Source organism: Dipodomys spectabilis, unplaced genomic scaffold, assembly GCF_019054845.1.
Source record: "Dipodomys spectabilis isolate Male_0828 unplaced genomic scaffold, ASM1905484v1 ptg000095l, whole genome shotgun sequence".
Taxonomy (NCBI): domain Eukaryota; kingdom Metazoa; phylum Chordata; class Mammalia; order Rodentia; family Heteromyidae; genus Dipodomys; species Dipodomys spectabilis.
The window spans coordinates 28,381,394-28,394,158 of NW_024870772.1; the positions used below are offsets into that span (position 1 = coordinate 28,381,394).

At 43.0% G+C, this 12,765-nt stretch overlaps 1 protein-coding gene across 2 annotated transcripts in view; it reads right to left on the reverse strand.

Moving 5' to 3' along the window:
* The window catches only part of Mtmr6 (myotubularin related protein 6), a 39,607-nt gene extending 36,682 nt beyond the window's left edge, over positions 1 to 2,925 (reverse strand). The window contains exon 1 of one of the 2 annotated variants that reach the window (XM_042685466.1): positions 2,745 to 2,925. In XM_042685466.1, coding sequence (XP_042541400.1) covers positions 2,745 to 2,768 — 24 coding nt within the window. In that variant the 5' untranslated portion in view covers positions 2,769 to 2,925. The remainder of the gene's footprint in view (positions 1 to 2,744) is intronic. The other variant, XM_042685465.1, reaches the window with a different exon arrangement.
* Positions 2,926 to 12,765: the final 9,840 nt, after the last annotated feature.

Genomic DNA, 12,765 nt, shown 5'->3' on the forward strand with positions numbered 1-12,765 from the left:
TGACACACTCCTAAATACCATTAGGGACAATTAATAAATACTAGTTGAAATTTTTTTTTAAGCCAGAAGCAAAAGTGTGGTTCAAGTAGTAAAGCACTAGCCTTGAGCAAAAGGAGCTCAGTAACAGTGGCTAGGCTTAGAATTCAAGTCCAGGACTGGCAAAAAAATGATTCTCTCTCTCCCTCCCTCCCTCTCTCTCTCTGTCTCTCTTTCACACACACACACACACACACACACACACACACACACACACACACACACACAAATTGAAGAGGAAAGACTAAAGTAGTGAAAAGGTCTGTATTTCCCAATAGTGTTTACTATCATTCACTTAGGAATAGGATTTGTTTTGGACGATACAGTTCACTTTTACTACTTTTCTTTGGTGTATTACACACTGTAGCAAGCACAAGACAAAGCAAAGCAGAGATTCAAGCAGGGCACCAGTGGGTGGCTCACACCTAAATTTTACTCCTCCTCCTCCTCAGCTATTCAGGAAGCTGAGATCTGAGGATCCAGTTCAAAGCTAGTCCAGACAGAAAAACCTGAGAGACATTTATCTCCAATTAACTAACCAGCCAAATTGGAGGCACGAATAAAGTGGTAGTGCACTAGCTGAAAGCAAGAAAAAAATAGCCAAGTGAAGTCCTGAATTCAAGCTCTAGTAACTACACACACACACACACACACACACACACACACACACACACACACACAAACACACACAGATGAGACTCCCAGGGGTATAAAAGAAGTCCCCTGCCATCTAAGGCACATCTGGATAAACAGGATAAGAACCTGCCCCAGGAAAAGCATGCCATAAGGTCCACCATAGTACTCTTTTTTTCACCTTTAATAGTTTGGTTATTTCCCTCATCACCCTTCTATTTTCAAACTTTCTCAGCAATTTTAATTCTTGAGCTAATTTACCTTTCTTCTCTTAAACCTGGAGGAGCAGTTACAAGGATCAGCAGTATTTCTAAACATTTTTTATCTAGATATACTCCTAGCCCTTGAATTAATTATCATTTGCTTCTCCCCCTCTAGAAGCTGAAACCAAAGAAGATGTTTCATCTGTTTCTGTTTGGCTCATCTGTGCTCCATCAACACTTATGGATTTAATGTAATTTTTTTTTGGGGGGGGGTCTGGTCGTGGGGTCTGAACTCTGGGCCTGGGTGCTGTCCCTCAGCTCTTCAGCTCAAGGCTAGCACTTTACCACTTGAGTCACAGCGCCACTTCCGGCTTCTTTTTGCTTATGTGGTGCTGAGGAATCGAACCCAGGGCCTCAGACATGCAAGGCAAGCGCTCTACCACTGAGCCACCTTTCCAGCCCTAATGTAATTTTTTTTTTTGGGGGGGGGGTCCGGTCGTGGGGCCTGAACTCTGGTGGGCGCTGTCCCTCAGCTCTTCAGCTCAAGGCTAGCGCTCTATCACTTGAGCCACAGCACAACTTCCGGCTTTTTTTTTTCTTTTTGCTTATGTGGTGCTGAGGAATTGAACCCAGGGCCTCAGGCATGCAAGGCAAGCGCTCTACTACTGAGCCACTTTCCCAGCCCCCTAATGTAATTTTTTAATTCAAGTTTTTTGAAGGAAAAACAGTATTTTTAAACAGGGTTAGTTTTCAGCATCTTCACAATGGGTGCCTGACTGGTCGAACCTCCACAATCTTAAAATATTTTTCAATTCTTCTAATCAGTTTTTCCTCCCTCACTAGGCTTAAATGATGCTGAAAACATAATCTTGTGATATTCTGATATTGTCATCCTTCTATCTTTAACTTCCTAACAGAATCATACAAATACTATCCTCAAAATAAATGTCTTTTAGCATACAAAAACTAATCATGGGATTTTTTTTAAATTCCATAGAAGAAAAGTTTCCACTGGACCTTAAATAAAACTTAACATCCCTGCTTCCCCTCCCTACTCAGGATGACTCCTGCTAAAGTGACTAGAAAATGACTATACGGGTCTACGCCTCAAGTTCGAAGCTCAAACGGAAACACCAGGTCTAGAGTAAGGTAGAGCCCACTGCTGGTCTCGGCTCCTCCAAAACTTGCATCATGAATCTGTGACACAGGACAATGCAACGTGAGCAAAGACTACCTTACACACACACACACACACACACACACGGTAAAGTGAAGTTGGGGACCCGCTGGTTTTGCCGTAAAGGAAGCGGCCAACGGCTGAAACTATCCCCCTCAAAACATGTTGAGTCGGGGGACCAGTGGCTCACACCTGTTCATCCTAGCTATTCGAGAGGCTGAGATCTGAGGATCACGGTTCGAAGCCAGTCCAAGCAGGAAAGTCGGCGAGACTCTTCTCTCCCATTAAGTCTCACCCCCCACCCCCAGCCCAAAAGAAGCCGGAAGTGAGCTGTGGCTCAAGTGGTAGAGTGCTAGCCTTGAGCACAAACAGCTGAGGGACGGTGCCCAGGCCCTGAATTGAAGCCCCAGGACCCGAACCAAATGATTATAATAAGAACCAAACTTGAAGCAGACCCCATCTGGCCCAAGAAAGTGTGGCGCTAACAGGGCGGCGACCCATTTCCCCAGATTTTACCCCTTAGTACCCTAAATTGCTTCAGAGCTGCCTGTCCCCCTGGGCCCAGGCCTCGGCCCCCCGTTATCCGAACTGGCAAGGTCCTCCCACCGAGCCCCGCCAGGCCCCGGGCCCGGCTCGCCGAGTTCCGGGCAAGAGCCCTCGTCGCCTCCCCCGGCGCCGATGACAGCCTAGAATACCTTGGTCGTCCGGATGTGCTCCATTCCGAGGAGACGACTGCCGGCCGCCGGTCTCACCGGCGAACCATGGAGCGACGGAAAACCGGGCGGTGACAGCGACCGAGACAGAGTCTGAGGGAACTCCCTCAACCGACCAGCGCCTCCGCCCCGACAGCCCGCCCCAGACAGCCGCAACTGCGCAAGCGCGGCCGGCGAGCGTCGTCTCCTAGCAACGCTACTCAAACCCAGAGGCCAGTGGGAAGATGGAGAGTGGATGGGCACGTAATGTTGCCTGCGGAGAGAGGCGCTCTCATTGGTCCAAAACCGCCCCCACCTGACACAGCGCCTACCGCTGGTGGAGGACTAATACTGTACACCAATCATCCTAGGTGAGGCTGGGCCAGCGCCAGCAGAGCCAGCCAGAACCTGGACACATGGCTGGAAGATGTTTCTTGGTTTGAAAATGGATCATGAGTAAAGGGAATTCGATGCGTAGAGGTCTCTGAAGTCCATTACTGTACCAACGGACGATAACAAATTTAGAAACTATGTATAGGGGAGAGTTCCAATGGTGTCACTCCTTTGAATTGCATAGTTTATTATTTTTTTTAATGCCAGGAAGCTAGAATATGTGTTGTGTGATAGTGGGGGTGAGGGGAAGGGGCTAGACCAGTGCAGAGAGGAAAGTGGTTCAATCATAATAATCACTGTAGCCAGGCTCGGTGGCACAACGCCTGTAATCCTAGCTACTCAGGATGCTGAGTTTTGAGGATCGCAGTTCAAAGCCAGCCTGAGCAGGAACATCCATAAGACTCTGATCTCCAATAAACCACTAGAAAACCGGAGGTTGCGCTGTGGCTCAAGTGGTAGAGCACTAGCCTTGAGCTGAAGAGCTGAGGGACAGTGCCCTAGCCCACAGTTCAAGCCACACCACTGAGCCAAAAAAAAAGAAAAATTCATTGTAGATATGTGAAAATGGAATTACATAAATAAGTGAGGATGGAAAGGATTTGACACTGATCAAGATATATTGTGCTCACAAACTTACACATTAAAATGAAACCCCTTTATGTAACTACTTAAAGCTCATTTTTAACTAGAAACTTTACTTGTAATTTGAAAAGCAATCTGGCTACTCACTGGGATTTATTCTAAGAAAATAATGTTTAGTGTAATGTTATTTGAAACAAATTTTCAAATACTTCAGGATTTGTTATGTAAAGTACAATGTATTCATTAAACGTTAGTAGGAGGATTCGTTAAAAGTTATAGAGCAAGCTGGACACCAGTGGCTCACAGTTGTAATGCTAGCTTTCCGGAAACTGAGATCTAAAGAGCTGGTTTAAGCCAGCTCAGGCAGGAAAGTCCATGGAATTCTTCTCTTCAATTAACCAACAAAAAGCCAAAAGTGAAGCTCAAGTGGTAGAACTAGACTTGAGGTAGGAATAACTTGAGCAAAAAAGCTCAGGGACAGCACCCAATCCCTGAGTCCAAGCTCCAGGATGGGCACACACAAAAAAATTATAGAGGAATAGATATTACAGAGCCAAAGTATAGGTACTATATTATTGAGAAGATCAGGTTAACTATAGTATAGTAAGTTCAATATGACCATATTTTGTAATTTGTATTTATGAAAGTGAAAGGTTTCTATTTCTAGGTGGTAGGATTACAGATGACTTTTTGTTGTCATTATTGCTGTTGTTCCTCTAATACAGAAGTTACCGGGACAGAACATCTCTCCAGGGGATGCTTGGTGAGATACGGAGTCCTGTTTGGTTGTCTTGGCTGCCTTGGTTAGGGTTTGGGGGTATGATATCTGGTGGGTCCAGGCTAGTTTAGCTGCAGAATATAATGCAGCAGAGAAGCCACCAACAGGGAATCATCCTGCCCATGATGTCAGCAGTGCAGGGGTGGAGATACTCTTCTCCAGGTTTTCTGAATCTTCTGCATTGATCACATTCACATTTGTAATTAGAAAATGATGGGTCAAGATGCTAAGGTCTGAGGATCATGGTTGAAAGCCAGCCTAGGCAGGAAAGATTCTTATCTCCAATGAAGTACAAAAATAGCCAGAAGTGGAGATAAGGCTCAAGTGGTAGAGTACCAGCTTTGGGGGGAAAAATAAGACTTAACAGTCAGGGCCCCTGAGTTTAAGCCCCTATCAACACAATAACAACATCAATGATTAAGATGTTTTGAAAAGTTTAGGAAGTGGGCTGGAGGATTTCCTCAGTGGCCGAGCAAGTATCTGGCATGTCTGAGGATTGGTTGGATTTCCAGCACCAAAAAGAAAAAGGAAAGGGGGTAGAATTAGGATGGAATTTTTTTTATTGTGATTACATTACGAAGACCTAACATCAATTTTTTTCTTTCCTAAGTAAAAAATATTTGTTCCACTTTGTTTCTTTTTATTCTAGTTGTTCTGGTGTTTTAAGCGCCTACTATAGGTTAAAAGCAATGCCAATGCAATGGAATTGCTTACTTAATTTAACAGCCTCTGCAGTGATGTTGCTATTCCTTGTGAGATATATATGTAATAAGGATTGAACATCTGAAAACCAGTTTTGGCAGTAACACCCCCCCACACACACACACGCACACCTTACTGTCAAAAATAAATAGGAAAGTAATGGAGGTCTTTATTGAAGATATTTTGAGAAAACAGGTAAGTTATACTACATAATACACAGCAAGTCTTTCAGAAGGAAAAAATCTTATTATTTTACCTCAAATTTGTATTTTACCCCATTCTCTCTCTCCCTATAATTTCACATTTGTTAGATGCTCTCTTACAATCATAATGATCTTGACTAACATTTAGTAATTATCAAGTAACAAAGGGTACTGCCCTCCTTACAGTATGAGAAAAATACTATCACATTCCTCATGCCAAAGATGAGAAAAGTGAAATCTAGTGAAATGACTGGCCCCAAACCACACAGTAGATAAAACTAGATTCATGATATATAATATAAAGCCAGACAGTCTGACTCCCGAGTCTATATTCTTTACTATTCTATATTGATTTGCTTTTCAAAATCCCTATCAATGTTCCACTCAGTAATATGATAGCTTGGGAAAAAAATCACTCTACTTGGGCAAAATATAAAATCAAATTCTACACAGTAGCTCATAACAGATGAAGATAAAACTAACCTATAAAAGAAAGTATGCTCAGAGAGGTCAGCAGAATGCTGAAGTAGATTCTGTAAGAGGACAACTTCTTTTTTTTTTTTTGGGGGTCCGGTCGTGGGGCCTGAACTCTGGGCCTGGGCGCTGTCCCTCAGCTCTTCAGCTCAAGGCTAGCGCTCTACCACTTGAGCCACAGCGCCACTTCCGGCTTTTTTCTTTTTGCTTATGTGGTGCTGAGGAATGGAACCCAGGGCCTCAGGCATGCAAGGCAAGCGCTCTACCACTGAGCCACCTTCCCAGCCCCAAGAGGACAACTTCTAAATCAGATGAATTTAGTATCTGATTTGATGAACTGCCAGGACACACAGCTCAGAAGCCAAAATGTGGATCCCATCCTACGTGAAGCCAGATGAGAAAGGGATTCAACCAGTCCAAGTCCCAGAGGACAGCAAGGTTTGACTTTATAATGAGAAAAGGAGAAGAGGACAGATAATTACCTCTGCTGGAGTTACATCATTTCGTACATGGTCATCAGACAAATTTATATCTAGATTTATATCATTTACATGATCCCAAAATATTCAAGCTGACAACATAGTTTAAAGTGTTTGCTGTCAGTGCCCTAGAACTTTATTGTAGCAAACATAAATCCTTTTTGGTAGAACATGCCTCTGTAACTGACCTTCTATAATTCTTAGAAGTATTTCCACGGAATATCAAAGTCATAATAAAATTAACAGACAAGGAAAAACTTCTCTAGATAATTGACAGGAACAAAATAATGATATTTTATAATTACCAGGCTTAGTTTATGAAAGAAGTTTGCTTCATACATGTAAAACAAAGACCATAAAAGAGACAGGCACCAGTGATTCATACCTGTAATCCTAACTACTCAGGCAGTTGAGATCTGAGCATTGAGATTCAAAGCCAGCCCAAGGAGGAAAGTCTGTAAGACTCATATCTGTAATTAATCAACAAACCCTAGAAGTGGTACAGTGCTAACCTTGAAAAAAAAAAAGTATAGGGGCAGCACTCAGGCCCTAAGTCCAAACTGCAGGACTTGCACCAATATAAAATAAAATAAATAAATAATAAGGGATTTAAAAAAATATCCAAAGAAGAAAAAAGATAGGTTACTGTGAATAATTCAAAACCAAAATTGAGATCTGACTCCTTATTAGCAACAGTGGAATCTGTGCAACATTGAAAGTTACTGGAGGTCACTGTTACTGTACCATGACTTTGCCAGAAACAAAACATATTTATGAAGTTGGAAACTTTTATCCCAGATATCCTTTATTTCTTTTATAAAAGTTTCATTTTATAAGTTAAAGATTACAGAGTTCCAATATACTCCACAGCCAGTTTTTCCTATTGAAACAGATGACTGGGACACACCTCTTCCTAGGAGATAAGTTAGTTACTGTTAAATATTGTTAAAGTATTGCTATTTATAAGCCTTTGTTGTAAGCACCATTTGTGTGTGTGTGTGTGTGTGTGTGTGTGTGTGTGTGTGTGTGTGCATGTGCACACGCATGCAGTGGTGATTTACACTCTGGGCCTGGGCACTATTCCTGGGATGCTTCTCTTTTTTTTTCTTGGTTGTAGGACTTGAACTTGGCCTGGGAGCTGTCACTGAACTTTTTTTTTGGTCAGTTGTGGGGCTTGAATTCCGGGCCTGGGCGCTGCTGTCCCTGAGCTCTTCAGCTCAAGGCTGGCACTCTACCACTTGAGCCGCAGTGTCATTTCCAGTTTTCTGGTGGTTAATTGGAAATAAGAATCTCAGGGACTTTCCTGCCCAGGCTGGCTTTGAACCATGATCCTCAGATCTCAGCCTCCTGAGTAGCTAGGATTACAGGTGTGAGCCACCAGGGCCTGGCCCCTGAACTTTTTCACACCTCTATCACTTGAGCCACAGCTTCACTTCCAGTTTTCTGGTGGTTAACTAGAGATAAGAGTTTCATGGATGTTTGTATCCTGGCTGGCTTTGAACTGCAATCCTCAGATCTCAGCCACCCACCAAGGATTACAGACATGATCCACCAGCACTCAACACCATCTTAAAAGTTTACTTTTCTCTTTAAAATGTTGGGAGTTAGGGAGACTTCCTAATTGCTAACTGCAAACTATTCTCCAGGGCCTGGAGGAGTACCACCCAACATCTAGACTACCCTCATACCAATACTTAAGGCACAAGTCCAAATCCAGAACACAAACTCTCGCAAGCATCTCCTATGAAACTCTTACCCCAGCTGGCACTTCTTTGGCCCAACAGAAGACCTATGGTTGGTACAAACACAACCTTTCATTTGCATAACCAATTGAACCATGATTGGTACAAACATGATTGGACTATAGTGTTTGGTACACACTCCTTTCTCCCTGCCTCTTTCTGTCTGTCTCTATAAGCTAGCTGCTCAACTTCCTTTGTGAAAGCAGCTAGGTAAGATCTTCCTGGCTTGTAATAGTGCAAGGTTCCTATAAAGACTTCCATGGTCTTGCATACCTTTGCTATGCTGCCAACATTTAAAAAAAGTGTGTGGGGGGAGAGTAATAGGTCTAAACTTTGTAAGTAAAAATGTAGAAACACAATAAATCAAAAAGAATTGGGGGCTGGGAAGGTGGCTCAGTGGTAGAGTGCTTGCCTTGCATGCACGAGGCCCTGGGTTTGATTCCTCAGGACCATATAAGCAGAAAAAGCTGGAAGTGGCACTGTGGCTCAAGTGATAGAGCACTAGCTTTGAGCTGAAGAGCTGAGGGACAGCGCCCAGGCCCAGAGTTCAGGCCCCACAACCAGAAAAAAAAAAATCAAAAAAGAATTGATAAATGGGACTACATCAAGCTTAACCGTTAATGCATGGCAAAGAACTTAGCTAACAAGCTAAATAGAGCACAGTATGGGAGATTTTTGCCTGCCAACCATCAGACAAGGGCCTAATATCCAAAATACTTAGAGCTAAAAAAATCGAACTCTCAAAAAATAAACCATTCAAAAAACAACAACCCAATTAATAAATGGGCTAATGGCAGAAGAATTCTCAGAAGAAGCAGCAAATATGGCCATAGAAAAAAGTTCAATATTTCTGGCCATAAAGGAAATGCACATCAAATCAGGACTGTGGCTAGGCACTTGTGGCTCATACCTGTAGTCTTAGCTATTCAGGAGACTGAGATCTGAGAATCGCAGTTCAAAGCCAGCTTGAGCAGCAAAGTCTGTAAGACTCTTATCTCCAATTAACTACCAGAAAACTGGAAGTGGAGCTGTGGCTCAAAGTGGTAAAAGCACTAACTTTTAGCAAAAAGAGCCCAGGGACAGTGCCCAGGCCATGAGTTCAAGTCTCATGACAATAAAAGCCAAAAAAATAAAAACAACCCCCCCCCCCACAAAAACAACATTGTGATTCCACTTCACCCCAGTTAGAATGGCCATTATCAAAACAAAAACAAAAACAAAAACTAACAATAACAAATGCTGGCATTGATGTGGCCCAAAAGGGAATACTATTACTCCGTTGGTGGGAATGTAAACTTCTTCAGCCACTCTGGAATGCAGTATGAGATGTCCTCAAAAAACTAAACATAGAACTTCCCTGTCATCCACCAATTCTACTTCTAGGCATTTATCCAATAGAGTACCAAGAAGTATACACTAAAACCACCATCACAATCAAGTTTATTGCAGTATTATTTACCATAGCCAAGATAGGGAATCAGCCCAGATGCCCCTCAATGGATGCATGAATTAAGAAAATGTGGTATGTGTACACAATGGAATACTCATCCATTGGAAAGAATGACATTTAAAGACTTGTAAAGATAGGGAAAGGCTTGCAGAGTCTGTTTATAATAAGTGAAGAAAGCCAGACCCAGAGAAACATAGGTTGCATGGATTCCCTCACCAATGGGAATTAGATTGTGCCTATAAATCTAGAATTAAGCACACTGGGTGGCACCAAAGAGGTTACTTAACTGAAATAATAGAATATATGGAGATCACAAATAGTATAATTCTTTAGAAAGACTCAGTCAATGCCTAACAAAATGATACTAGGAAATGGGTACTTGTAAAGGGGGTGGGAGGGCCACATGGACAGGGGTAGAGGAATGAAGGGGGGAAATGAGAATGCATTGTATATGCCACAGGACTGAGAAAAATAAGGAAAGTTGTGGGTGTAAGGGGGTATGAAGATGTTGAAAGGATGACATAGATCAAGATACATTGTATAAATCAATTGCTTTGCTAAATGGCAAAAATTTAATACATAACCTAAAAATTAAGAAAATGAGGGAAGGGATGGGGGTGAGAATGTTAAAAGGGGTGACAATGATCAAGAGGCACTGTGTTCATAAACTACTCTGTGGAATGACAACTCCTTTGCACAGCCACCTAAAGGAAATAATATATATTTAAATAAATATTATATGAGTTCTGGGGAGGTGGGGAGAAAAGAAAAGATATAAGCAGCAGCAGTGTCAGGACAGAAGTTATGCTGGCAGCAGGCCTGGTGGAGAAAGCAGTAGAGTATCAGCTAGCAATAAAAGACGGTAACACTTAAGGCCATAGGTCACTTGGGGGTATAAAGAGGTATAACACTTTAGCTGTCAATCATCTCATTTCTTTTTTTTTTTGGTCGGTCATGGGGCTTGAACTCTGGGCTTGGGCGCTGTCCCTGCGCTCTTCAGCTCAAGGCGAGCGCTCTACTGCTTGAGCCACAGAGCCACTTCTGGTTTTCTAGTGGATTTTATTGGAGATAAGAGTCTCGTGGACTTTCCTGCCCAGGCTGGCTTTGGACTGTGATCCTCAGATCTCAGCTTCCTGAGTAGCTAGGATTGCAGGTATGAGACACCGGCGCCTGACTAATCATCTCATTTCTTATTGCTGCTGTCCACATCATCCACTATACTTCCTGCAAATATCAGCAAGGGCTGGAGATTCTTCTTGCCTACTTAGGATTGCTACCTCACAAAGGCAAATAAACCTCACTCAGTTATGAGATTGTGAGTGTGTGTGTGTGTGTGTGTGTGTGTGTGTGTGTGTGTGTGTGTGTGTGTGTATGTGTGTATTTGCCAGTACTGGGGCTTGAACTCAGGGCCTTCAACTCTTACTTGGCTTTTTCCACTCAAGGCTAGTGCTCTACTATTTGAGCCACATCTCCACTTTTGGCTTTTTGCTGGTTAACTGGAGATAGTCTCTTGGAATTATCTGCCTAGGCTGGGTTTGAACTATGATCCCTAGATCTCAGCCTTCTGAGTAGTTAGGATTACAGGCATGTGCCACCAGCATCTGGCTATGAACATCTTTTCTGAGTCCCTACTATCTCTGTGCATGGGTACCAGGATGTAATGCTTCTAGATTGGCTTGTTTGCTTGTTTATAGCTGGCACTGTTAACATGACAGCACCTTGTGATCACCACTGATTATACATACTGGTTAGGATTATAGGATCTCTTGGCTCCTATTATACTTTTACAGATGCTCACCTTTCAGTGGCTCTTACATACATTTCATACATACATTTTAGTGGATCTTAGCATACATTTCGTATATGCCAGATATTTTGCTCTGGCTAATTCAATTTCTTCAGGTTCTGGAATATTTTCCCACAAAAATTTATCTTTTTGAACTATTTTCAGTCACAAGGAAATGTTTAGATTTTTAAGATAGTTCACTTACTGGTTACCCTGGAGTCATAGCATTTAGATCACTGAAATTTTAAAATTCACAGTATTTTATTCTTCTCCTTTTTAGGGACTGAAAATCTCTCTCTCTCTCTCTGCACAGATCTCAGCTTCATGAGTAGCTAGGATTACAGGCCTGAGCCACTGATACCCAGCTTGAAAATTTCTTCATAGCACAATTTAACTATCCCTTTAAAAAATCATGTGATGGTTACTTGCAAAAATCCTTAAATACTATTTACCTTTAGTTATATAAAGACACAAGTAGTATATTAATTTGCTTGGGCTGTTATAACTAAATACCATAGACTAGAATGGTTAAAATAAAACCTGTACTATGTTCACAGCTCCTCAGCCCAGCGGCTCTGCCTGGAAGCCTTTCCTGATGATTTTAGAAGAGGGAAAGTAGGGTGGGCGAATGTCCTAGTCTCTAAATCTGCTCAGGAACCCTTGTATTTCAATTATAAGGCAAGTATTTAGGTCCTGGACACCTTACAGGTCCTTTAGTACCAGTAAAAGATGTGACCCTCCCCCGCATTCCTGGGCACCAGGTTCTACCCACTAGTTCATGCTGATGCCATTTGTTGGCTTTGCTGAGGAATAAGGGAATAAAGTTAGGGAGCCAGGGGGTGACCCCCCCTAAATCCTTTTAGCACGGGACTGCAGGTTAGCAGAGTTGGGGCTTACGTGGAGAGGTTGTGAACTATTGTGTGTGTGGGGGGGAGGGGGGGGACCGGGGCTTGAACTCAGGACCTGGGCTGCCTTGAGCTTTTTTTACTCATACCTCGTCTGGATATTTGGTGGCTAATTGGAGATAAGGGTCTCAGACTTTTTTAAAAAAAATCTTTTTCCTGTCCAGGCTCATTGAGAACCTGGATCCTCAGATGTCAGCCTTCTGAGTAACAAGGATTACAGGCGTGAGCCAAGGGCACCTGGAAGCACGTCCTTTTGAATAGGGAGTGGACTAGAAGCAATACTTGAGATTCGTGAGCGCTAAAGTACGGATCCAGAGAGAATTAGAAAAGAGGGAAAGAGTTACTCCGTGTCTGGTAACTTCTGGGCGCCTATCCCTTTAAGAGAGTAGGAGGTGCACGGTTTTTCTGGGCGCTGGAGCAGCGCACAGAGCCGGCTCCACCCCTTACTCCATTCCACTCCCAAGGTTCCCTGCGCGCGACGAGCGCACTTCCGGTGGGCTTCAGGGCGCGAGCTGGGGTCACTTCCGGCG